Genomic DNA, 27,652 nt, shown 5'->3' on the forward strand with positions numbered 1-27,652 from the left:
TTACATTTTTTTATTCTTTATATTTTAAGTAATTATCGTTGTTCACCAAAGTCCAGTGGTCTCCGGTGAGAGCAACATTCCTTACTTGCACAAGCTTGCTGGACTGCTGAGCCCTCTGGTCCCCATACAAAGTGTGCAGTCTCGACACAATGGTTCCTCTCGAGGGCAGATTGTAACACTCATCTCCTGATGCAGCACGAATGACTTCTCTCAGTCCATCATCTTCTACTATGCTAACTGGTCGGCAGTTTTTAGCTATCCAAACAACCAAGGAATTGGTTACCTTTTCTCTCACATTTTTTGTTATTCGTCCACAAGCACCATACTCCTGAAGCGTAGACTGGCGAGGTCCCGTAGAGGTGGATTCAGTTGGGTGTTTTGCTCTCAGGTGATACGCCAGTGATGAACTGCTTCTGTGGTACTTGAATTCAGCGTTGCAAATTGTGCATCTTACTCTCGTTTTGTCCAACAAGCCATCAGGCAACTTCTTAAAGAGAAACTTTCCACCCAAAAGTCCGCCCTCGTCCATGCTTGCGTGTGTTAGCTAGTGTTAGCTAGATAGTAGCATGGTGTCACTTCTTCTTCTTCTTCTAATCATTTCTGTCAGGCCAAACGCCAGCATAGCACACTGTTGCCCCCTCCTCCAGAGGTGCTCATGAATTTAAAGGTCTTAGATTACAGGAAATTAATAAAAAAAAACAAAATCAGCGTTAAATTTTTTTAATGCATTAAACATTTCGCGTTGATCTTAACAATTAACGCGATAATTTTGACAGCACTAATCTATATCTATATATATCTACCGGTATATAGATATATATAGATATATATTAGGGCTGCCACAAACGATTATTTTGATAGTCGACTAGTCACCGATTATTTTTGCGATTAGTCGACTAATCAGATCATCATCCATTAGATGTAAAACTACAGCTTATTGCACCAGCAGCATCTGCTCTTATATAACTATCATTAGCTTACAGCTTTAAGTGTTTAAGGTCTGTGCTAACTAAAAATAAAGACAAGATGATAGTTTATTAAATTTTAATGAAATTTGCAGATTGTTTCGGTGAAGTTTAATAAACTCCTTGCTATCTAAAATATAACAGGACACTGGAGTATATTCTGGAGCATCTCACACTTCTGATAATCAGCTGTCTGCTTGACGTTTATTCAGCTGTGTAAAAACTATAACTTTAATCTCAGACAAACTGATTTACTCAGGAACAAATAAAATACTAAAAAAAAAAAAGCCAAACAATAACATTTTAAGTTATCTAAGTGACTCATATATATTTAACCTGAGTAGCGAAAGACGGCAGTGGGTTTGAAAACGATTTGCGGGGAGTCCGGTGTTCTCACGGCGCTAGTGAGCCTAGCCCCCGGCTCGCTAACGAGCTAGTGGGTAACAGATGTCTCCGAAAACGTCGGAGCGCTTTTGAAAATATGTGGTGTCCTGATAAACTGAGCAGATATTTGAGGTTTACACAGCTACATTCTCGCCTGAAAATATGTTAAACGTTTATTTTGTGACCCAGAAAGAATAATAAGAGTAACATTAAAACTAACTAGCTGCCGCCATTGTTGGAAACTGCGCTGGGCCGCGCTATGAATTCTGGGACACAGCTACTTCTTCTTCTTCGGGGTTTAACGGTAGCTGACATCCTTGTACATGCAATGCTGCCATCTTCTGTTTCAGTCCGTTATTACACTCTTAAATCCTGCCACTTATTCCTGCGTCTTTTGTGATCGTACAAAGTTTCAAACGACGCGTCGACTATTAAATCAGTCGTCGACGATTTTGATAGTCGACGTAATCGTGACTAGTCGACAAATCGTGGCAGCCCTAATATATATAGATATAGATATCTATATAGATATATATTTCCCCCTGCTTTGGTTTAAGAGACATCAAATTGTCTCTCAAGACATCAAATCAAGTCCAGTGGCTATGTTCATAGTGGAAGTGAGGCTTGCTCACCCAGGATGAGGGTGACCCAGGTCATCTACTAGCTAGGGGTTAGTGGTTCAATCCCTGGCCATTCTACTCTGCATGCCAACTTGTCCTTCGGGTAGACACTGGACCTCATTCATTGGAGTGTGAATCTTAGAAAGATAGCACTCGGGCAAAGAAGATTTATTGTATGAAAGTGCCTTGAGTGGTCAACTAGAAAAGCACAATATAGGAACCAATTCATTACTGCTTTGTGAGTTTTACTCTTAGATTATGAGGCTATGACTTTAACACCTTCTAGCAATCCGTTGCCTGCTGAACCTTTTTCTAACCTCTCAGCCTCTCTGCCTTCTCATCCCAGAAAATCACAATCTGTGGGAGCTGCTGAAATCTTCCCACTTAGTGTGGGAGACATGCCATTGTGCCTGCTATGCCCACTGACCTAATTCAGCTCAGTGCCTAATAAGATAAGATAACCTTTATTAGTCCCACACGTGGGAAATTTGTTAATGCCATACCAGTGAAACTTGGGGTGCCGCTAATTGTTAAACAATAAATATTTTCTACAGTAGGTTAAAAAAACTGATGGGTTGACAAAGAAAATGTGATTGTTTCTCATTACAGAGCATGATGAGGAGAAGATGAATATAGATTTTTAAGCTGTAGCCAGATGCTGCTGTATATGATTGGATAGCTGTTGATCCTTGTGTACTTTTGTGTGTGTATGACTGCGTGCATGTGGAGATGTGTGTGGGTTAATAAAGCCTGTGTGATTGTCAGAGACTGAGATCTGCCCTACTGTCGATCCCAGGGCAGCTGCTGTTATACTCACACCAGTATTTTCTCTCTCTGCTTTTTTTTTAAATTTCCTGGTTTGTACATTTGGGTTTTTATCCTTTTATAGTGTCGTTTCAACCAGTTTCTTATATCTAGAAAAGTAAATACTTTTTTTATAGTTATTTATAGCTTTAATTTTCTTTTTTGAACATGTCACCTTCTTTATTTCAGTCCCTCTGTGTCCCAGCTGCAACATGTATTTAAATTCTGTCTTCATCTATACATTTCTATCTATCTTTGTTTCTTTTTTTTTTAATGATTAAGTTGATTTCTGAAAAGTAGATCAAGGTCATAGCACATATTGGTATGGCAGAGGGAGAAATGAGACAAAGCAAAATTCCTTTGTTTTCTTAGCCTTGCTATTTTTCTACAAGACAATGTGTTCCTGTCCAAGCCAAGAATTTAAGTGGCTCTGTGGCTCAAAGTTCATTATAAATCTAAGAGTCGTTTAATGAGAGCTTGCTGCTCTCTGGCTGAGTCGTTCAGGGTAACACGGTGGAAATAAAACCAGTATTATTCTGAATGAGACAGTGAAAGAAAGTTATACAGACACAGACAGAAGGAAAGGAAGAGAGTGGGTATAATGAAGGCAGAAAAGCTAAGAAATGTGATGGTGACATAGGAAATAATGAGGTACACCACCCAAACTGGATGTCTTGCCACGTCTTGGTGGGGAACTGGGCGGGTGGTTGGTTGAAGTTATCAGAGTGGCGCTGTCAGCTCTTCCTTACCCAGGGTTGCTTTGTGGACAGGAGAGCTGATTGAGTAGCTGTCTGAGTGGGGAGACTCTGCTGACTGTGAGCGATCCATCTCTGGGATGATGGGTAATAAATGACTCTGTGGGGGTCGCCTCGGGGCTGAAGGTGATTGACAGGGTAGCTACGTCTGTGCATTTTCCTTGTGCGTGTTTGTGTATATTTTGAACCTGAGTGTCTTGGGGTCTGGGGAAAATGGAGAGAGGAGAGAGTTCTGAGTTATTTTCTCGGAACTTTGAATTAGCACGGTGAAAATTTGAGATGTCTATCTCGAAGGTTTGATTTATGGAGAGTAAAGAAAATGTTTTGCTCTGTTTTTTGTTTTCAGTGGTGGAAACAAGCTTCTGTACTAATCTCAGTATCCCTGGTGAAAATGAGCACATCTAGCACATTATACTACGGTTTGTGCTCACACCCAACTAGGGAGACAGAGACACAGCTTGAAAGGTACAAGTCCAACTCAAAATCATTAAATTTTGCTGCCATGCAACTTTTAAAATGCTCAGAGCATCGCATCATCAGTTGTTGATAACAAAGCAAATAGCAAAATGTAGTGTCCCTCAGCTAAACCATCTTTGCCCCACTGTTTCTCACTTTGCATACTAACTCATTCTACTGATGTGGCCTAGTCTGATTAGATATGTAATTTTATTTTATCTTTTTAAGTCTGAAAATTAGAACTTAGAGAAAGTTTGGAAGTTTAAGGCTTCAGCCGTACAGGCCTAATGACCTGTCGGCTACCCCGTGGCAACCACTGGATGTTGGATAAAAATGTTTGTCCACAGACAATTTGCTGAGTGGTTGCTGGAGTTTGCTAGCAGTTGCTAGGTAAAAAAAGGTCACAAAGAGGCTGCTACAATCCTCCTGATTGTTTTAGTTGCTAGCATATTGTTACAGTGGCTGTAGTTTACACAGAAGATCCCAGCTTATCTGCAAACACCCCCCGACTGCTTGTAAGGTGGTAGTTAAACTGAAAATTGTGACAAAAACTAGAAATGTCGCATGTACAGCGATGATTAACATCTATGTTTTTTTTATTAATTTATTTTAAATCCCAATTTTCTGTTACTTTCTTATACATTATGTTCATTTCATCATCCACCTGAGAATACAATGTTACGGTCTCCATTTGAATTTGTTTCATGTGCTACGGTCAACCTACATCTCCTGTATGTAACTTAACAGTCACCAGATTTGTATCCATGTTATTCGGTATTGAAAAGAAATATGTCTGCAGCATTGAGCATTAAAAGCAAATATTGAAAGCTTGCATTGATTCTTGACCTTGTTTACTTAACGTTGTAAACACACCTTAAGACTCATAATTTGATTAATTGTCATACAACAGAGACAATCTAACTACACAAAAGGCAAAAGCAATCAAACAAAGACTGATACACATTGCTGTGACGTGCTAATACAAGAAATACATTCCTTAGGTTTTTCTCTCATGATAGCATCACAATCCCGGACGCTTACATGCTTCCTGCTGATTAAAATCAAAGTGTCAGTATACGTACCTAAAGGTATCCGAATATTTCTGTGTATAAGGTACACGGCAACCATTAACTTTGTGTAGTTGTATACTGTGAAGCAGTATTTTGAAGTTACAACTCAAAGTCCTCACAGTCCTAAGCTGAGATTGCATTACATCACAACCATGAAAGAACAGGTAAGATTTACAGTGACTAATTGTTGGTTTTGCTGGGACAGGTTGCCATGTTAACGCACAGCCTTCAGGGTGTAGCAGTAATAATGTTCTCATATAATTTCTTTCTAATCGTGCTGTTCATTTATTCTTCAGTTACTGTGTGGGGAGCAAAGGAAATTAATGAGCTCATTATTCTCCTTTGTGTTTTTACAAAGCTCTCACTAAATTAGATAGATACATTATTAATATTGTCTCTTGAGTCCAAATCAATTAGGTGACTGCCTCAAAAAGGCGATTTTGTTGATTATCTAACTCTAACCCTTGTCTTTTGAGTTGTGCGCTGTGGGCAAAGTTTCCTGTGTTGTGGGCAAACTGTAAGATTATATGCTGAGATTCTGGGATTCCACAGTGACACATAATCATGTCATTTTGGCCCCGGGAGGAGCTGTTAGTATCAGGTTTGTCAGGTGAGCAAACAGGTGCAGGTCCTCTAACACCACTGGGAAAGGACAGGTGACTGTGCGTGTTTTGGTATAATGCAGGTTTGGGCTTTTAAAGGGCTGGTTAGGGTGTGTATGTCTGTGTTTGTTGGCCACAAAGAGTAGTCTCAGTTGCGTGCGCGCACACACACACACACGGCACTCCGGAAAACTGGGAGGGCAGGATTTATTTTGGTTTAAACACTGCTGTGTGGATGACTTTTACATTCAGTTGCTCTTTGGACTTTGGATATCTGACACGGAAAGATAGGACGCAAGGTAATGTATTTATGGCACTCTTGGCTGTTTGTGTGTTCCTTTATATTCTAAGTATTTGTTTTAGTAATGGCTCGAACACCGTTGTGTGATATAATTAGACTGAATGAATTTGCTTACATATTTTCCTGTGTACTCATGTGAGGTTTGTGAGATTTTAATTAAGGAAAAAAAACGTGAGTGTCAGCTCCTTACTCGCTCTGCTGTGTTGTCAAGTTTCTTTCGGTGTTAAGCAGTTTGACATGAGGGCCAGGTTTGGCTCTCAGGTAACCATAGCTACACTGAGTTTCCATAGGCACCGGCCCTTATGCCTCTGTCTTGCACTGTTGTTTATTTTTCCCAGCAAAGACCACAGTCAGTCTTGGGTCAAAGTGTTCTTCATCAGGCAGTTATTTGGCTGAAGGACTTTTCCTCTGACTCAGCCCGCAAGTCATCTCTGATTTAGAGATGGCATTAGCTGAAACCACTGTGAAGGGCCTGCAGTTTTTCTTTTGCCAGGGACCGGATGCAAAGATAGTCTAACTAAATTCAAAATCTACCTACTGTAGGCACTGATCCGCAGTCCTCAGTGTGGAAAACGTGTTCTCCATCTATTGTACGGAGCTGAGGGAGCTGTTTGCTTTGTTCCCCCTGCCCTGCTCTTATTCCACTGGTGCAAAGATGGTGGGAACACCTGCAGTGTGCCACATGAGGCAGACAGCATAACAGGACTCATTACTGACAGAATTTTTTTCCTTCCACTGCCTGAAGCGCAGCTGAAAAACACCAAATTAGATGTGCCAAGGCTCTTGTGGGGGCTCGGTGCAATTTTAGGCTGTAATCCAGTCGAGCAAAAGTTGGTGTGACTTGATCGAATCCATGAGCCTGAAGGAACAGAGCTGTGTGGCTGTAGTATGCATAGCTATTATCATAATCTACTCTGGGGCTGCACTTTTTGTCCCCCTTCCGATAATAACGGCGCAAAAAAGGCTGTTGTGGTATGTTCAAATGAAACCTCGTAGAGTGCATATGGTACAGACAAATGCACGCTCGCAAACAATAGCAGTGCAAACACTCTGTTTCTTCTCTCTTGACTGGACTTCAAAGAGTTGGCATTCATAGCATATCTTTGTCAAAATGTAATGGAAATATGTGTGTATGTGTGATAACATTACCACCTCGTCCTTTAAAGATTTTTTGCATCGTGTATTTTGCATTTTGAAGTTTTAAAGGCAAATTGATGATCCCGATGGATTTGTGAAAGTGTAAAGGAAACATTTTGCTCTTCACATCTAACAAAAGGCCAAAAGCGACCTGACAGTTAACAGTTAACTATATGTAAATGTAAAAATACATGCCTATATAGCTAAAGCCACACAGAGCACCACAGAACTCAAACCATGTCGATGTGGCACCCAAATACATTGCTCTTGTGGCTTAAAAATGCACTGTTGCACAAAAACCTGCAGCTGAAGTAACCATAGTGCTAAACACGCACAGGGCCCAGCTATTTTAGAAATATTTGTGACTTTTTTTTTTAAATATAAAACTTTAGATGAAATCCTTCCATTTTTGATTTGATTGACTTTGTTGAGATAAACAAAAACTGATAACATTGAGGGTCTTGGAAGTCACTTAGCTGCTTTAAAAAGTGCACAATGTATGTCCAGTCAGCATCTACAGAAAATTAGATTTATCCAGTCAGTTACAGGTCTGAGAGTGTGAAGAGAAACCAATTTGCAGGCTCTGCAGCTCTCTGCTGCCTTAGGCCTTGTATTAGGATTGATGCTGCAGAGTTTCTTTTGGCCCCAATGCTATCTGTCCGAGGGCGACGCCGTGGAGCACACCAAGCGCAAGGTCATTCACCCGCAGTAGTCACCACGCACCACTGCATCGCTGTCGCAGGATTATTCCTTGTGTTTAGATGTGTGTTATTATATTGATCAATACCTAAGATTGTCTTTCTTCTTTTCCTCTATATATAGATCTCCCTGCCTCCCCTCTGCAGTACCAGTGTGGATCAGTGGACTACCTGTGTTCTCCAAGGCTCATAAAGAAAGGTCCGACCCCCAGACCATGTCACGACAAGCCTCCAATCAAACCGCGGCCTCAGCCCCCCACCTCGCCCAGAACACTAACCGCTCAGAAACCTCAAGGTAAAAATCCAGTGACACACCACAGCCCCTTGAAGGCCAGTTTTGACATCGGTGCTGTCATTATAATTGAAAGGTGCTGCAAGGTTGGACCCCTGCTATCGAGCCGTGATTTATTCTGCTCTGACAAAACACTTTTCTATAACATGGGACGCGTCAGCTGCCTGACCTCACTCTGCCACTCACTGTGCTCAGTAGGTCACCTCTGCAAGAGCTGCTGCTGCTGCTGTAAAGCAGGGCAGTGTCTCCCAAGTGTTTGTGATCGGGCACCATTTGAAGAATGCTAAATATGAACATGTGTTGTGTTTAGGGAGTCGCTGGGAAACATACTAGGACACACCACAGACCTGTCCCCAATTTTAAAAATGCTCTGAACTATTCAAAGTTTTGGCAAGAGAAATTCTTGCTGATCATTTAAAATTGATCATTTGATTAGCATTTTTATCAGGAAAGATTTCTGATCAAGGAAAAAACAAGGTTTTATAAAGCGCCACAGCCGCCCTTTAGAATAGCTTTGATATTTCAAGATCCTCTCATTTTTTCATGAATTGATACTGGTGGTAAAGATCATTGGCTGAAAATGGCTGAACTTGGACTGCAGTGCTGAAAACAGTCACACACAGCTCAGAGGTTCATGGGTTAGCACCAGATTTGCTGGCTAGGAGTTTCAAACCTGTTTACATTTCATATTCTTGCTTTAAAGCTGTTTGAAATCAAATATCAGTTAGCTGATGAAGAGTCAAAACATATTATTCCATGTACTTGTCTGCACATAAAAGTGTAAATATAATACATGTTTTGTTTTTTTAAAAATGCAAGCGATATTAAAGAGGTTTAGCAAATAGAACTAGTCGTACTGTGCTTTGACTGTCATTCGCCTGACTTATGAGCTACTTGGGCACAATTACAGTTTCTGGTACTCTATTTGAATGCATACAGTACTTCCCACCTGACAGGATGAACTTCCTCACTGACATCTCCGAGCTAATCCAACGGGAGGGAGAATTGAATTGAAAGGGAAGTCGTAATTCTGTCAGTTTTTGAGCAGAGAAGAATCTAAAACTGGACGTAGATCTCTCTGGCCTAAAAGCTTTGGTGGTGCAGAACATGCTGAATCACTTAACTGATGAATTATATGGCAGAAGCAAGTAGCACTTTCCCTTTTTTCTTTTTTCGCCCTTTTTTATTGGATTGCTCTTTACAAACGTTGTGAGTTTTTTTGCAGCTACAGTGAACAACATTAATAATAATAGTTTAAATAAATGGATCAGTTAAACTATTAATTAAAAAATTAATTTGCAAACATTCATTAATTTACAGTTTAAACTGTTTGTCCAACTGTTTGTTGGTGATGCTGTATCCTCTGTTTCCCACTCATACATAAAATGCTTACTCCTTACTTTTATTTAACATACTCAATATTGGCTGAAAAAGAAGTATATAAAGTAAAGTTGTTGCCTTTCTGATGAACTGATGAAACTGAAACATCTTTATATGTTATCATCCTCAGGAGACAGCTCACCGCACATAAACACATGCACTGTTACTACTGCATAAAGAAAAGTCTGCTCCTTTCTAATCAGCAGTGGCCCACACAGATGGAGGAAGTGCTGAAATTAACAACTGTAACATATCAGCACATTTCCTGGTTTCTGACAAAAATGCTTCCTAAAATGAAATGTATGAAAAAAAATTCAGATATGTCAGTAAAGTTGGCCTATAATGTAAGTGTTTATTAAGTGTAGCATATATTTTTAAGAGAGCACTGTCATTTTTGCACTTGCTTTTTTTTCCTTCTTCTTTTCTCATCTTTCTTGAGCCACAATGGCTTACGCACATGCTCTCAGCATCCTGTTCAGAAATAAGGAAGTTGCAGATCGCTGACGCTCAGAGTTGATTTCGTCCTGCCCCACTGCGCTGCTACGTTTCTGTCTCTTCTGACTTTTTTTTTTTGTATTTTCTGTGTTTTATCTCAAGTTTTTACTAAGTGAACCAGCGACACAGCTATGGAGGTTTTCTCCCTTGGATTTATTCCTGTTACCTGATTGCTTTTGTTCTTGTCTGGAGCCTCATGCTTCTCTTTTGCTCTGCTTTTCTTGTTTTGTCTGGACTCGCGCATCTGTAGTGCCCCCTAAACCTGCGCACCTGCTCGCCCTTGGGCAAGACAAGAAACCTAAGAGGATCCCACCGGCACCCTCCAGGCCTCTGCCAGCACCCCCTCTTCCACCTAAACCAAAGCCTACGCTAACCCCTCCTGGCCAGGGAGCACAGCCGCAGAGAGAGGCACAGAAAGTTGGGCTGCTGATTGAGAGGTTTGAAAATTCAAGGTAAGCTGAGAAATGTAGACTGTTGGCTTTAGACTGAGACCGGTTAGTTTGGCAGATTTATCGTTTGTCTTCTAAAAGAAGTTTCAGGTTAGCCTTTTTTTTTTTTTGTAGCAGTTTAAGATGTGGGCTGGTTTTTCAGTGAGACGTAGATACAAGGAAACAAGAAATTAAAGTTTTGCTGTGCAGCCCCAAGTATTGATCCTTGATGTAATACACATCTGTAAAGGTGATGTGATACTAAGTTTTTCTTTGTTTTTATTTTTCCAGGGTCCCCATCCTTGGGGTGCTTCCACGCTCACAGCTGCAGCTGTGTCTGAGAATGGACAGTGCACCAGATATCACTTCCTGCAGCCAGGACACCACGGCAAAGGTTGCAGGAGACTCCTTCCCTGTGGATAAACCTGCGCTTGGCAACTTTGAACGGACTGACGACGAGACTGATCTCTCGCGTCTGGCTTCCATGCGCATCGACGGCACCGGTGATCCTGTGATGGATAGCTGTGCAGTGAATGACATCACACAGAACGATGGCTGCCTCAATGACGTGGGGCGGGATGAAGGTTCATCCCACAAACTTCTGGACAATCCGGACTCCTCAGAGCAGAACGGGAAGATTCCCAACCGGGACAGTGGCATTGACAGCCCGTCGTGCACCGTGGAAGGGGAGGTGTTCCCTAATGAGGATGTCATTGACGAGGAGGATAATTACGACAGCGTCACTGAGACAGAGAGTGTGTCCTGCTGCGTTACACTGGACAACAAGCGAGACTCAACGCAGGATGAGGACAGTGACTTAGATGAGGGGAGCAGTGGGGAGATACACTCTCTGACAGACACACAGATCGGGTATCTCACAGATACACACTCGGAGGCGCAGAAAGTGAGTACCTCCCTCGCTCACCATCAGCAGGTCATAAACACACGTACCAAAGACCGTAACTTTAAGTCTGAATACAGACACCGGCTCGCTACAGCCTCCACCGTTCAGTTCAGGTGATGTGTGGTAATTTTGAGGAATTCTGATAGCTTGTTGAAATCGAAGCACACGTCCCACGAGTTTAAAAGCTTCATCTCAGCCTGCCGTTCGTGTAATGGAAAAAAGTAGCGTGTGTCTATAATTATCTGAGCCTCGGTGAACACTTTCAAAGAATACTTCTGCATGAAACGTTAGATGCTATTACAGCCTCAGTTTGCCAGTCACAAATGACTTGAGCTGTAGCTAAAAGGGACTCTTGTGTTACATATTTAAAAAAAGCTGAATAGCTGCCCAAGAGCAGTAACAAAAGCATGTTTTGATTGCCAGATCAAAGACTGCACAGACAGAGTGTTCCTACAGTTGATCTAAAATTTCAGCTTTCTCCTCTTCTTCACTTGTGTCCCAGTACAGTATCGATTGTAAACAACACAGGTACCTCAGATAGTTCTCATACCCTTCCTTGTGGTCTAAATGTGTGGTCAGTGCTTCCTGTTCTATCCAGCAGCTTGTGAAAGTATCATAGTACAACAGTATCACAGACATGAAATATACTAATATTGGAAAAGAAGAAGTGATCGTGAAGGTGATGACAGACGAAGCTGTCCAATGACTCCTACTCGGGCTAAGTCCAGAAATGTTAGACATTAGGAACCGATAGGAGTGTTTTAAGACAGTAGATTTATGTGGCATTGCACTCATGAATGTCAGCAGTAGTTGTTCCCCTCAGCTGTTGTCAGTACTGTAAAACATGAACTTTCTGCCCACACCCGCAGCCTTTTGGGGAAAAGGTATCTGTGCTCTTCAGCGCTTCCTGATCCCAGCATCGCTGTGCAGAGGAAGGGTGTGTTGATCTATGTGTGTGCATGTGTGGTTGTTAGCCTTTCTGTGTCTACATGAATGTGTCTTAACAGCACAGCTGACATGCTGATGGCTCTATAATGACAACCTTTTGACAGAGGATGTGGTTTTTTTTAGTGATGTGAGGTGCAAGAGTGACTGAAAACAAGTTCTGCTGACTTTGTGTGCCCTCTTCTTTGCACACAATGAAAACTGAGTTTCACTTTTGTTCACATAGTAATATTTGGCATTGTTAGATTTCCTTACAAAGCATAATCTCTGGTGAGTTTTCCCCTGCCATCTGTGCCAGGGTAAGAGTACAGAGGAGTGACATATTAATGGAAAAACCCAAGCTGAATTATCTTAGTGAGATCTTAGGTCATCAAAACAACTTCAGTGCACACTGGTATTGATTCTCCATGTCTCTGGAGCTCAGCTGGAAGGATGGAGCTGCTCTGATGGTGACTGTGAAGGACATACCACATGTGCAACATCATTTTTATACTAACCGATTCAGTATTCCTTCCTGCTTTATGAGTAGGAGTATTTTCATCCATCAGCGAGAACAAAGCTTTAAGATCCCTTTACTGCAGGGTCAAGGTTTCAGGTTTTTTTGCACAGTCACAATCTGGGAGGCAAAAAACGACTCCCCATAGCACAAATTCTATAATTTTTACATCAAGACTTGGTTAAGCTCAGGTTTGGGTTCGGCTTAAATGAATGTGATGCTGCTTGTTTTAATTTGAAGACAGCTATTGCAAAACCCGCATTGTCGCAATAGGCTAAGTGTTTTGTGACCTCAGTGTGTGTTGAACCAGTGATACAAGGATGAACTACTGCAGTGTTTTTATGTCATTTCATCTCATCAAGTCAAAGCTCTTCAATTTCACCGCAGCAGCTATTAGCACATCTCATAATTTACTGCTGTTGAACTAAACCAGTGACTAAAATAACACATTCTGAATGTCAGTTTACAGTAATCTGCTGCAGACGCTGCTGATAGTTGCCTCAGCCACAAGCATAAATATTTTGGGCTTTTACAGAAGTCCAAGATCCCCTTCAGACACTTCTGTTTTTCCTACAAGCATTGCTGCTACTTCTCATCAAGCCAGCCATGAGCTCTATCTGTTGATGCTTCAAAGGCTGTAGGGGTGCTGCAACAGCTCCAGCAGGAACTGGGTGTGAGGTGGGTTACACCCTCACCGGTCATCACAGGGGTGACACATGGTGAGACAAACACGGGGTTTGAGTTTCCGTATCGCCTAGTAGTGTTTTGAACGTTGGGACGTAAGCGGCAGTGATGTGACAAAATAATCGTGTATGTACATGTCGCGAATTGATACTAAAGGTGAGCACAAAGGATGTTTCTCCCTTTACCACATGGATGTGAAAATGGAATCCTAGTGTCACACTCACGTGAGGTTAAACTTTAAATGAAGAAGTAACACAGATATTTGAATTTTAAGGAACTCAATAATTGGTCTCTCTCTGCCACACAGTTTGGTTATAAAGCCGATGCACGTGTTTGTGTGCTAAAAAGAGAGCAGCTATCCCATGTTAGTGGTTTCATACAAAAAGCACAGTGAATAACTGCGGGGTAAAAAAGGGTAAGAATGAATAAATAAATACAACTATATATTACGAATGTTGTTTAGTGTTTACAGAAAGTGTAACATAAAGGTTATTCAGGTAGGAAGTAGTAACAGTGGTTACTTTAACACTGAATAAAAATGCTTCTCTGGCAGTAGCTGTGCAGTGTAACCTGTTGGGTGGCTGTGGTGAATTATATCACATTATATTGCAAAGATCAATATAGATAATGATCTTTGAACGTATGTTTTTGTCACATTATTATTTATAACTTAAAGCACAAGGTGTCAGTTTTCTTTCACCTCTGACTACTGTCTGAAAACTTCTCAAATATGGTGGAGTTGGCGTGTATGTTTGTCTTCTTTTGCCTTAGATGTAATCTTTTGCTGCTTTTCTGTTTCCCCTCAGTGCTCAGAAGCTCAGAAACTCCTGAATATTGCCAAAGAGCTTCTCCAAACTGAAGAGGCCTACGTGAAACGACTCAATCTCCTCGACCAGGTAATGCTTTCCTTTCGTATGTGTCTCTTTATCTGTTACTGGCTTTGTGCGAGGTTTTTCTTGTATCCGGTTCAATTTTCTGTTGCCTAGTAGTGCTAGTGTTGCTAGCGATTGAGATTACAGCTAATCTGGATTAATGCTGGGATTGAGATCCACTATACACCAACCCTCTGCTGGCTTGATTACTTAGAGCGCTCTAAGTGCTATCTTGTAAGATGTAATGCACCTCTGTTTGTGTGCATGTGGACTATATTTATGAATGTCCAACATAAAGAGTGCTTCGTCACCGCAAGCCTGAGTGTGCATCGTGTGTGTGTTTGTTAAAGGAGGCACGTAGGTTGTCGTGTGTTGCAAACCACGCAGTGATCTATATTTCTGTCTAAATTCTGTGAACAGAGCGTGTGTTTCCTGACCCTTGGCTCTATTTATGACTAGACAGCTATTTTTTGATATAGCTGTCTACCCTTGGTCGTTTAAAAAAATCATATTTTGTATCTACCAGTGAATATAGTTTGTGTTCTTTCAGAGAAAACATTTAGAACTTCAGAAGAGACTTTTGATAAATCGCGCTGTTAAAAAAAAAAAAAAGATGTGAACTCAGTGATCTTACTTACTTACTTGACTTCTGCCCAGCTTCTAATTTTACAAGGTTATTTTCTAGATTAATCTATTGGACAATCTCCTCTATAAAATAAGCCTTTGTGCCAGTTTGCACTGGCCAATCTAAAACCCAGAGATGTTCTATATTAACGTAACTTAAAATAATGAAGTGAAAGGACCTCAGGAACACAAAATACTTGGCTGATGTTCAGTCGCAAACCAGTCATTGCGGCTCTTAATTTTTATCACCCAGTTAGACCTCACACTCTTGGCTTCTTTGTGTATCTGCAGTTTTTTCTCTACCTGCAGCGTGGTGTCGCATCTATGATGAGTGCTCACTGCCAGTGGTTAAGTCGCCTTCCTCTTTGTTGAGCTCATGTGGTAGAGTTGACGATCTCTGCCCTATCACAGAGCAGCTATGGTTTATTTGTTACTGAAGGCAGAACGCTTTTATGGTTAACTTCCTGTTTTTGTCTTACAACTTTCACATGAAACTTGTTTCCGTGGATACATCAGTGCATACCGGTTACTGCGATTGTCAAGGAAGCAAAACTGGATGCAGTGATTTGGACTTTATTACAAGCGTCATGGCGAATGATGTGCTCGATTATTAAGCTGAACCTGCACATAAAGAATCTGTCGCTGATGCTCCCCCAGTGAAATCAGTCGATCTGTAATAGTGCTTAATTGGACAGAAACATTTTTAAGCCAACAGTATTGATAGTCAATTATTGATTCGTCAGTCATTGAGTGTCACATTTCCACAAAGTTTAAAAACACACAAGAGAATAAGCGCAATATAGATATCCTGAGATTTTGCATGCAGTTGCCTGCTGGCACTCCCACATCAACTTCACTTCTCAAACCTGGAAGTTTACAGCGCGTGTCTATGTACAACCAACAGTCAACCTCCCCAACCTTTGAATACTACATTCCTCATCATGCATTCTATGACATCATTCATTAGACCTTTTGTTCCTTATTTCTTCTTCTTCCTTCCTTCCTTCTACATACTAAACATTTAAATACCCACAAACCCACCGCATTAATAGCCGTTTACCTTGGCCTACTAAATCATCTTCAGCGAGTTGGTGCTCCAGGCGTGAAAAAGCATCAGTAAAGTTTAGATTATATAGTGTAGTTTATCTGGTTTTTAGCAGATCTGCAGAAAAGTAATCTTAGCTTGATGTCATTCACACTTAGATATACATATGACAACACGGACATTTTTCTGCCTGAGCTTACATACCTGTTACTTAAACAGAGCCGAGCTGAGTCGAGTTGTGTTCTTAGCGTGAGTTTTTATATACAAATATCTTCTCTGCAGGTATTTTGCACAAAGCTCACCGAGGCTGGAATCCCTCAGGACGTCATTACTGGGATCTTCTCCAACATCTCTTCTATCTACTGCTTTCACGATAAGTTCCTGCTCCCTGAGCTCAAGACACGGATTACTGATGAATGGTGAGGACTAAACACTCGGCATTTCGGTGGCTTTCCTTAAGTATCGGTGTGAAGAGATGAGCCGTTGGGGGTCATTATTGTCAGGTTTTCAGCGGTGTCTGATTTTAGCTTGTGTGTATTTATGCGTCTCATAAAGACTTACAGGTTGAGGGTATTTTTTTTCTCCTTTTTTCCCACAATAAGCAGGAAATCTGCTTCCAGTCTGTGATATTATGCCAACATCAGCCACCCTTGGTAGATAATGACTCCTCTGGAGACCTGTCACATAATGGCTCCCCTCACATTAACTCATTAAAATTTATTGGCTGAAATAAACTTGAAAAAAACAAACAAAACAAAGGACATCAAGTCAGAAAAGTGCACCTTAGGAAGAAAATTCATAAGGAGGATTAATTTCTGTAATGCCCCAATAAAATTCTTGAGATTACTCTCATTAGTTATGAGCCTTTGTTTGTGTCTCTTTATGAGTGATGTAATTGCCCCCAGTATTATAGTATTTATGCTTGTGCAGCCTCTCTTGGTTCTAACATGGATCTGTGAAATGAATCTGCTAAAGCAACCCTTTAATTACCTCCTCCCTGCTTTAGTAGGAAACTGTGTGATCTTTTTCCCAATAGGCTTTGGGAATTTTCCCTCAAAGCTGCAACTTGATGTATTTGCATCTGTAGAGCTGTCTATACATTTGCATGAAGAAGTAACTAATCTGCATTTAATTAAAACACTGCAACAATCTTTTGATATAAACCTTGGCGTGGAAATTTGTTTTGGAATCATCCGTTTGTTTGCATGTTCTTGCTTTAGGGAAAACAAACCACGCATCGGAGACATCCTCCAGAAACTGGCTCCATTCATGAAGATGTATGGAGAGTATGTGAAGAATTTTGACCGGGCCATGGACTTGGTCAACACCTGGACGCAGCGATCGTCACAATTTAAGAGTGTCGTTCAGAATATACAGGTTTCTCTCTGCTCCTTTTTTTTCTGTTTTTACATTTTTTCAACAGCATGTATTGGAAAAGAACATCCAATCACACATATCTAAAGATTATTTGGGTTTTATATAGTTTTGTCAGGAATTTTGGGAGTTTTAGCCAAAATTTAACAAGTCTTCTTTCTGAATTAATCAGTTAAAGTTTTGTTTTTTTGTTTCAACCAACAGAAACAGGATGTGTGTGGGAATCTGACGTTGCAGCACCACATGTTAGAGCCAGTCCAAAGGATTCCTCGCTATGAGCTCTTGCTCAAAGACTACCTGAAGAAGTTGCCCGATGATGCTCTCGACAGAAAAGATGCTGAAAGTGAGTTGCCGGGGTTCAGGGGGTTGGGAAGCTCATCATGTAACCGGAAGGTTACCGGTTCGATCCCCTGCTCTGTCTGTCTTGGTCGTTGTGTCCCTGGCAGCCTCGCTTCTGTCAGTCTGCTCCAGGGCAGCTGTGGCTACAACTGTAGCTGCCTCCATCAGTGTGTGAATGTGAGAGTGAATGAATAGTGGAATTGTAAAGTGCTTTGAGGGTCTCGAAAAGCGCTGTATAAATGCGAACCATTATTATTGCTGCTGACTCGCACGTTTACGCTTCACGACTGATAAACTCCAGGTCACAGAGAAATCCACCCAGCTGTGTCTTTGCTTTCCTCAGTAATCTAAAGCTTCATGTAAAACACATTTTAAAGATGCGCTTGTTGTATGAAATACGCCACCCATTGATGAGTATTCAGCTCAAGGCAGACACAGTTTAACTTTACTCAGAAATATGGATTCAGAACAGAAGAATAAATAAATAACACAAGAAAGTACCATTCAGCTAAAGCCCATGAAATCATTAAAGGTCACTAGGGAAAAAAACGAAAAGAACATGAGCAGATTAAACAAAAAAAGTGCAGATAAAGCAAAAATATGTCCTGTCCAGTTCATACAGCAGTGAACACTTGGGAGTTATTCGACTCCATAACTGTACAAGGACAGGAGGGAAGGTGAGAGGAACTGGCCAGTATCTGTTTTCACAGCAAATGTCTTCTTTTCCCTCGACTGTCGACTGCACAAACTGCAAAACCACTCGACTGATCAAAAGGAGCCAAAATTCACTTCACCTTGTGGTAAATGTGAAAACAAGCTGTTTGAGACCACGGGCGCTCTGAAGACATCCCTCTGTGTTTTTCTAGTTTTACTCTGCGCAGCTAAAACCCACTTATGGCGCAGAATGAATATCTTAGTGTTATCACAGTTTTAGAATTACGAAGTGTTGCACTTAATTTCCGTCATATTGAACACTATTGCGTTACATATGTAGGGTTAGATTAGGATAAAACTATGGAGGGGGTTTTTTGCTATAATTTATCAACACTGTGATGATTTGTACACTTTAAGTGTTTGATGGTCTTCTGAGATGATCGGTATACGTGTATAGCAAAAAAAAGTCCTTGTACAAAATAACCAGATCTTATATGATGACAATCATTAGAATAACTAGTTAAATGAATGTGTTATGAAGCTAAAGGTAGGACATAGGCCTCCTACGTCTCTGCATAGATGTTAGTATGATACCACAATACTTCACAAAGGTCAGAGTGCTCCTCATGCTGTTTCAACTACAGCCTGGCAGAAACCGATTACATATATTACATTATCTCATGTCCTCCTACATCCCTGTATCCATTTACCTAATCCCTAACGTCACCACATGGCGTTGTTTGGAGTCTGTGGAAAGGTTTCTCTCATCCTCTCCAGCTGAACAGCAATTTATCACAGTTGTTTTGGCCTCATTTCCCCCGCCTGTGTGTCTCTTCTGTTTATGTAGGTTATGATTAAGATGGCTGACTCAGGTACTCGCAGGCATTAGTACTAGACTCTTGACTGGCTGGAAGCCAGCCTAGAACACACTGTGTGGTTAATGTTAAGAGTATGTGTTTTTTTAAGGTGGTAGTACTGGAACAGCCGCGCAATTGTGTTTGTTAGAGATTTATATCAGTTTCTCTGATAGTCTTAGCATATTAATAAGATGATTTGTTTTTATTAATTCTTGTTACTCACGTATGTGTATTACAGAAGCACTGGAGCTCATTTCTACCGCAGCTAACCACTCCAATGCAGCAATCAGGAAAATGGTAAGGCTTTGCTCGATGCTCTGAGTCATTCTTTTATTTTTATGTTTTTGCTATCTTCTCTTCTATGCATCAACTCTTTCCAGTACTCTACCACTTGGCTGATTAGGAACTAGATAATGTGTTGCCCAATAAGAGAGTAGCTGATGTGGTACAGTCAGTCAGCAGCATTGCATTGGTACAGACAGGAAGCTGCTGTTTCCTGCCTTCTTGTTCATAGCTCGCGGAAGTCTGACTGACTTTTTTAACACCCAACCTCCTCGTATTTTTCCTCTGTCTTGTCGTGATGTCTTTCATGTTCTTTAAACAGCTCAAGCAGACACATGCATCTGTGAATCAATAAAGAATTGTAATATATACTTTCCACCTTGCTGAAAAAGAATGAGTAAGAACTGTATGTGATAACAATATATTACCCTTTAAATGTTTGTGCTGAGCTCCATCTATCCTCTCGCTGTCGAGTATCTTCTCAGCTTTTCTGCTTCCTCCTGTTGCTCTGTGTTTTTAGGAAAAGATGCACAAACTGTTGGAGGTTTATGAGAGGCTTGGAGGAGAGGAGGACATAGTTAACCCAGCCAATGAGCTCATAAAAGAAGGACATATCAAGAAGATGTCAGCCAAAAACGGGACAGCGCAAGACCGATACCTCTATTTGGTGAGATCCCTGTTAAGTTTGACAAATATCAAATAAAGGAAGATTTTTATTTGATCTGTCCTCTTCATCAACTTCATTATTTCTGTCTCTGATCTAGTTCAACAATATGGTGCTATACTGTGTGCCTAAACTCCGACTTATGGGGCAGAAGTTCAGTGTCAGAGAGAGGATTGACATTGCTGGCATGGAGGTATAATGTTGCTTTTCAGCCTATTCTCTAGCTTTTGTTTTTTTCTCCCGTGACTGTTCACTTGTTGCACCAACTGCAAGTGGCATTCTTCTGCTTTTTGACCCCAGGTGCAGGAGAATGTGAAGCAGAACCTTCCTCACACGTTTGCCATCATCGGTAAGCGACGTTCGCTGGAGCTGCAAGCCAGGTAAATATATGCGAAACAGCCTCAGAGCCACATAATATTAAACAAAAATGAAGATGTTATTCTGTAAATAAAGCACTTCATATGGTTTTAGAATGCAAAACTGTGTTATTATTACTTACATGAGTAACAAGTCTCAAAAATATAATCTTTCAACCAATCAAAATCAATAGCTGCTGATGTTAAAGGAAAAATCCAGTGTTTTTAGCCTAGGCACCATTTTCTCCTCTATTGGGATTTAAATTGTTAATAAATACAAAAAAGTCTGGAACGGATCAAATGTTAAACAAGAATGTTACAACCATCAACCGCAAAATGGATCAAATGTAATCCCATCGCAGTTGTCCATTTCAGAATGGTACACTGTGATTTTGTTGTTACTCAGTCATAATTTCACTTAAGCAGAATTACTTAAACCAATAATGTCATCCACTCTGTCTGCAGCAGTTCTTGTCCGACTTCAAAGTGCACTTTTATCGATGTATGATTTCTTCTCCTATTTGATTAATAGTCATCCTGATCAAAATGGTTTTTATGGCCCAAAAAGGTTTTTATTATCATCCATATGTAGCAAAAAAGCCACAACATAAGCACGCCACTGTCCCCAGAGGTTTGTTTCTGAAAACCTTGCAGGGATTGTATTGCAATTGGATAACCAGAAACTAGCTTGCAGTTACCTTGCCTTTTGATAACTGATCTTTTTATAGGCTAAACTAGACTTTTGAGACATATACATGTTAAATACACATCTTTCTCTGCTGGGATCATTTGCATACTGTTTTAGTCACTTATCTAACCCTATCAGTGGGTTAGGCTTACATACCAGCATTTACCTTTAACACTTTTCTTTGATTTTGAAGAAAAACAACAGACTTAGCTGGTTAGCTTGTGGCCAGCTAACTCTGACTGCTAACTTATCATTAGCCTTAATGTGACTGTAACTAAAATTATTTGTATTTTTCTTTACAAGTATTTAAATTAGCCAGTGAACAAAACTCTTTTGGGAACTTAGCTTATTATTATTTAATGCCCTATTTACTTGTTATTTTCTCATGTTTCCACTCTTTGGGGCTCTGTGTGCACAATGAATTGCGCTTATTTGGGAATATTTATTCAGTCATTGTGATGGCCTGAATTTTCTAGTCGGGTGAAATCATCGAATCATATTTTGCTTTAACTTTACAGGACGGCTGAGGAGAAGGAAGACTGGATTCAGGTAAATTTCACCCACTTGAAGTAGAACACTTGCATGCATATGAAACTGTCTGTGCCTCTCATGTACCTGCAGCATTTTTGGTCTGTGCCTTTGGTCGTTGTGTTTTATTAAAGAAGAATTAGAAGAGATTTCCTCTACAAACTCATGCAGTGTTTGGGAATTATGTTCTCTAATAAAGCCCCTCATTATTGCTGATTTAGCCTATTACAGCAGAGTAAAGCTGATTAATACATCTTGCAGGCTGTAACAGGGAATGGGCAACTGGAGAAACTGCAGAGGGTTTTTTTTCAGTATGTGAAGATTAAGGAGGGGCTTTGGTACCACTCCAAAAGTTTACAGACAGTGGAAAGCAAAAAGAAGCAAAGGTTTTCGCACACTACTAGCCAACTAGTTATCTTGAGACTCCAGCATTAGGACCGTGATACTTTTTAAGCTCTGATGTCATTGCCGCTGTCACTTGTTTGAAGCACAGTCAGGGTAGTCAGCATACCACACATGCTTTCTTTGTTCTTCAGTTAGGCAGGAGAAAGAAAGACGGCTTTCCTCCTTCCCTCTTTCAACTCATAATTATTCCTCCTCTTTCCTGTAAATCTCTTCTGACTCTCAGGTTATCCAGGCCACGATTGAACGACACAAACAAAACAGCAAGACGTTCAAAGCCTTCAACAGCTCCTTCTCCCGGGAAGACGACCATGTGCCGGAGTCACCGGTCAGTCTCACTCCGCCTTCATCAGGCACTTCATTGATCAGTCAGTCGGTCATCCTTGGCAATGAATCATGGGAGACTAGTGGTACACCAAACAAGCTTGTCATAGTCTGGCCTTTGTCTGCCTGAATAGCTCTCCTTCTATGGATGTGGTAGTATCATACAGACAATACGCTCACTTAACCTTCCTGTCATGTTCGGGTACATACAGCTCTCGCCATTTCCGCGTGTAGAGTCTGCAAGTCTCCTCTCACAGAGATCTCTCATGACCTAATAGGGAAAGCCCAACTCAAAGTATATACAAAACTATCATAGATGTGCTTTGACCCACTTTGAGTTGGCCTTAGCTGGACCCAAGCCAAATGTAGTGACACGAGCCAGAGGACCAGATTCAGAAGGTCCAGACTGACACCTAGTGGTAGAGATGGCTGACTGCAAGGTTAAACTACTGTTGCTCACTGTGCATGTCCTCCTCCTCAGGGTTTCTGGTCGAACACATCCATCGACTCTGATGGCGAAAGACTACAAGAAAGGGTAAGATGCTCTTACAGAAAAGTAACACAGTCCTGATCCCTCTATGAGCTCCTGAGTGTGCTGCATAGCTCATTCCTGTAAGAAGCCAGAGAGAGAGAAAAGTAGTTGCCTCTTATTCAGGACATTGTCGATGGTTGTCTAGTGAATGCAAAAGGGAGTGAGACTGACTTTGGGCAGACTCCAAGAGGATGAGTCAAACAAAGTCAAACACTAGTTCCAGTGAACAATGTTTTTTTGTAGTTTTTAGAGTAAAACTACATTTCCAAAAAGGCAACAAGCGTCTCTGAGCTTTAGTAAATTCATGTTTACTAAAAGGGAAAATTAGTCGAAGAATGTCCTTAAAGAAATGCTGCTAGATATAACAATAGTCTCGTTAGCTGTGTTTGTTTTTCAAAGTGTTTTTTGTTATGCTAAAGCATACATTACAGTTAGGCTGAGCAAATGTGATGATGCTAATCTCAAAAATCAAAAGTTTTTCTGTTATCTATACAAACAGGGAGAGATTTATTTTACTCCTCATCCCACATATGTAGTATCTATAACAACAATCTGTGTGGATATTTTCGTGTGTCTGAGTGGGTGTATGCCCCCTATCTTTGTTAATAGAAGGGAGAAAAGGGAGACAGAAAGCCAAACAAACACGGGATGTAGCAGGACAAGCTGTCAGACATTCCTTTTGCTTCGCCTGTGCTGAAACTGAGCAGGCTGAAGGCCTTTACACACAATCCTTTTTTTTCCAGAAGAGTTCCAAGAAAAAGGAGAAGGAGAAGCAGACATGTAAAGGCTGCAGCGAGAGCTTCAATTTCACCAAACGCAAACATCACTGCAAGTCCTGCGGAGCGGTGAGCACAGATGGAACGAGACAAATTTGGGCGTTGTTTTTGGTGGGATGGAGAGAAAAGTGGTGGAACAAGTGGAAATTTTAGACAAATAACTGTCTGCTGTTCGCTCTCTGTCCTTCTGCAGGCCATCTGTGCAAAGTGTTCAAAGATGGACAACAAAACGAGCCGAGTGTGTCCTGAATGTTTCGAAGCCAGCCTCAGCATAGAGAACCTTGGTACTGGTGAACACAGAAGAAAAACTGCACCTGAGGTTAGAACAAAAAAATACAGACACACACATAATGAATAATAGTTTTTTGCTGCATTTGCTCATGCCAATAGGTTATTGCTCAGTGTTGGCAGGAGCGACACTGTGCTGCTGGCAACAAAGAGTAGAAAGCGCTGCAGTGCCTTTTTACTCCTGTACTGTTGTCTTTAAGTTACTGTGCTGTATGCACACACCGCTACACACGTTGCACACGTACATGTGCAAAGACATTCACACTGAAAGATCAGCTAATCCCTTTTTGATGACTAATATGATAATGAGATCTCGGCTTAAGGCGAATCTGTCGTCTCTGCTGACTCCGCAGTCTGGCGGCTTCAGGTGTCTGTATCCCTGTCCCACTGTCCGTCTGTGGATAGATGTACAGTCGGATGGAGTATTTGCACCTTAAAGCTGACAGGACATTAACCACTTATAGCGATGACGAAACTGTGAAACAGTATTGTGATTCAGGTTCATTCCCTCTCGTGTCTCTGTTGAAGGATCCCAGTGGGGAATCATCTGTAGTGAGATTAGTCACCACATGAGGGAGCTGTAGGCTGTACAAAGGTTAGACAAGGGGCAGCAGAAGCTTTAACACCTGTCCCTGTACAAATCTCACTGTGTCCTACATTGCTGTTACATAAGGATGAACAGTAGAAGAACTGCACTGTCATTCCTCATCAGATTAAGTGTCCAAAATATAATAAATACGTCTTTTACACGTGTTTTTTAAAGCGCATCTTTTTCTGTTTAGTTCAATAATTAGCTCAGTAGTAAAATGAGGAAGTCCTTGATGATTGGTCTCGTGTGTGTTTCAGAGACAGGTTTCTCTAACGGCAGAGAACTGCCTGTTGTGTGGCCACCTCCAAGTACAGGAGAAAGGGAAGAGCTGGATGAAAATGTGGGTTGCTGTGACCAAGGCTGAGCCACTGGTGCTGTACTTACAAAGCAGCGGACAGGTAGGAGTTGGATACATTCAACATGCTTTGAATTATAAAAAAATATTTGATTAACTTTTCTTTTTCCCCTCGTTAGAAATAATTTTGCACATTTTTCATAGATAGGCATCGTATAAATAGAGGACAGTAAATTGCAAAAGTTCATCTACATAGACACATAACCTGAGTGCTTTAGTCACGTCCTATATATCTGCTAATCCTCCTGCTACGCCCATCTGGCTATATATCCTGTCTCCTTCCTCGGATTGGAGCGGGACATCTGCAGAGTGTAGCACCAGGATATATCACTGACTGTGTGCAAGTCAAATCTGTCCAATCCTGCATGTGCCAGGCTGTCCCTGTCACTGTCTGTGCTGTGTAGATTTGGGCCAGGGGATTTGGTTATCCTGAATCTGACCTCAGGTATAACTGCTGTCAGATGTGCAAGTGGGTGTTAGTTGGCGCTGAGCAGATGAAGTCTCTCAGCTCTCAGAGTTGCTGCAGTTCCTTGAAATCTTGGCTGTGGGTGGAGCAATAAATCTCCTTATAACATCCCAATGAGATGTGTAAAACAAGTGGTGTACATGACTGCTTTGAAAAAGATTACCCAAGCATTCTATCTCTGTACACATCATCCATGTCCATATATTTATATATTGTTTAAAAATAATTAACTGAGAGAATTCAGTTCAGATGTTAAATTTTTTTTTTTTAAGTTTAAGGATTTGCTGTAAAATGTTATTTTTTTGTCATTCATAATGGCAGAGAAGGAGTCAGCCTGTTAAAGCCTTCCAGGGTTTCATTTCCAAGACTAATATCCCAATCTGACCGCAGAAAGCGGCCATTCCAAAGATTAGGATTAATAGGAGTTGGATGAGCATTTCCTGATTATACAGAAAGAAAAAGGGGGAAGGGAGAGAGGAGGGCTGGGTTTACTGTACATGCCTGTTGGAAAATTTTACAGCTGAAGAGACAAGCTGTCATTTTCATTATTTCTAGTATGGTTCGCTTACCTCAAAGGAAGGCTTGCCCAAGAGAAACCAACTTTGAAATACAATTTTTCTCTGACTGACATGTTTTATATTCATTTTTTACGATTTTTTTGCAGGACTCAAAGGGGTCGCGGCCAGTACCTCTCCCTGGGTTTGAGGTGAGCCCAGCACCTTCTGCAGCTGCTGAGAAAACGGAGGTCAAACACATAATCCGGCTCAGCAACACTCAGCAAACTTTGCTCTTAAGTGCCCAAGATGAAGAACTTCAGGCCAAGTGGGTGGACTTCCTCTCCAAAGCTGCCCGTGGAGAAGCTTCCGCTGAGGCATCGACGAGCCTGACTGAACACAGGAAGAGCCAGTAGTGGACACGTTGGAGACACGGGACTCCCCAACTCTCCTCCCTCCCTCTCCTGTGTATAGAGCACACATTACTTGAAATCACTTTACCTTGGCACTTTTTTATTTTTCCTTATTTTTTTTCTTTATAAAGACCACTGAGTCCTTTGCCACTTCAAACTTATCTTTCTTACCACACAGCTACTTTTTTTCCCCTCTCTCCATCCTTATGTATTTCCCAAACACGCACCCACACACAAGTAAGGACTATCCTACCAAGCAACCAATGCCACTGGTTAGTACATTTTATTTCTCAGTGTTTTTAACAGCTTTGAAGAACCTTGATTTGTAATATAGCTGAAAAAAACATGTTTTTTTTTAAAGATGAAGTTCCTTGTATATCATTCAATAGTGTTGTGAAGCATTAACATTTATACCTCTGTCTTTCCATTTGTTCGGACGTGTGTGTGTGTGTATGTATGTATGTATGCGTGTCTTTGAGCGTGAGTCCCTTCCAGTGTTTATTAAGTATTGAATGTTAGTGTAAGGACCCATGTCACCTCTCTATTGTCTCCAGCAGTGGTGGGTTATTGGGTATTGTACAATATGTATACTATAGTGTGATGTAAGGAAAAAAAAGAAAAAAATAGACATTTTAACTTAAAAGGCACAGAAATGTGTACATTTGTGGCTGGCCACCTGATGCTCCCACTGTCTTACAGACCCTTTCGTCTCTTATGCATTGGTAAAATTCCCTCTCCGTCATTATCGTGGGACTCTGTGACCTTTAATCTCAGCCTGAGTGACCACTTCTCTTATCTTCGTGACTCGTCTAGATGAAAGAGTAGTTACAGGGCTTCAGTTCTGACACTGTGCTGCAGGTTCAGTGTCTCAATAACTCCACTTGTACACGTACTAAATAAACCCTTTATGTGTAGGTCTCTCTTTCTCAACACTGCAACCATTTGCCTGCTTCTCTCCCTTTTTGGTGATGTGATGAAAACCAAGTACTGTACTGTAAAACTGTTTCTTCTGCCTTGTCCCCCGTACCCCGCTCCTATCAGCACCAGCCTTTAAGCAAAAGTAGCAAAAAAAAAAAAAGAAAAGAAAAGAAAAGCAACATCGGATCTCTTTCTGCATGTAAACTCACTCATATTTATGTACCTTGCTATGAAATCTTGCCCTTGCCCCTCTTTTTATGCTCCAGAATTTGTTCTTGTAGTACTGTAAGTAAGCAGAGTCAGCATTGAGTGTTTTAAAAACATGGTTTGTGCACAGTGGAAAAGCATCATCAATAAACAGACGTGGTTAATTCAGTACCACACTGTCCAGTAAGA

At 41.0% G+C, this 27,652-nt stretch overlaps 1 protein-coding gene across 2 annotated transcripts in view; it reads left to right on the forward strand.

Annotated features, from left to right (window-relative positions):
* The window catches only part of fgd (faciogenital dysplasia), a 52,927-nt gene extending 25,275 nt beyond the window's left edge, over positions 1 to 27,652 (forward strand). Inside the window, exons 2-19 of one of the 2 annotated variants that reach the window (XM_080897943.1) lie at positions 7,917 to 8,087; positions 10,210 to 10,411; positions 10,679 to 11,291; positions 14,223 to 14,312; positions 16,240 to 16,376; positions 17,178 to 17,334; positions 17,536 to 17,674; positions 19,420 to 19,478; positions 19,984 to 20,130; positions 20,228 to 20,320; positions 20,428 to 20,507; positions 21,690 to 21,720; positions 22,328 to 22,429; positions 22,907 to 22,960; positions 23,701 to 23,802; positions 23,927 to 24,052; positions 24,868 to 25,008; positions 26,096 to 27,652. In XM_080897943.1, coding sequence (XP_080754069.1) covers positions 7,917 to 8,087; positions 10,210 to 10,411; positions 10,679 to 11,291; positions 14,223 to 14,312; positions 16,240 to 16,376; positions 17,178 to 17,334; positions 17,536 to 17,674; positions 19,420 to 19,478; positions 19,984 to 20,130; positions 20,228 to 20,320; positions 20,428 to 20,507; positions 21,690 to 21,720; positions 22,328 to 22,429; positions 22,907 to 22,960; positions 23,701 to 23,802; positions 23,927 to 24,052; positions 24,868 to 25,008; positions 26,096 to 26,341 — 2,690 coding nt within the window. In that variant the 3' untranslated portion in view covers positions 26,342 to 27,652. The remainder of the gene's footprint in view (positions 1 to 7,916; positions 8,088 to 10,209; positions 10,412 to 10,678; positions 11,292 to 14,222; positions 14,313 to 16,239; positions 16,377 to 17,177; positions 17,335 to 17,535; positions 17,675 to 19,419; positions 19,479 to 19,983; positions 20,131 to 20,227; positions 20,321 to 20,427; positions 20,508 to 21,689; positions 21,721 to 22,327; positions 22,430 to 22,906; positions 22,961 to 23,700; positions 23,803 to 23,926; positions 24,053 to 24,867; positions 25,009 to 26,095) is intronic. The other variant, XM_080897944.1, reaches the window with a different exon arrangement.

Source organism: Rhamphochromis sp. 'chilingali' (genome assembly GCF_963969265.1).
Source record: "Rhamphochromis sp. 'chilingali' genome assembly, chromosome: 12".
Classification (NCBI taxonomy): domain Eukaryota; kingdom Metazoa; phylum Chordata; class Actinopteri; order Cichliformes; family Cichlidae; genus Rhamphochromis; species Rhamphochromis sp. 'chilingali'.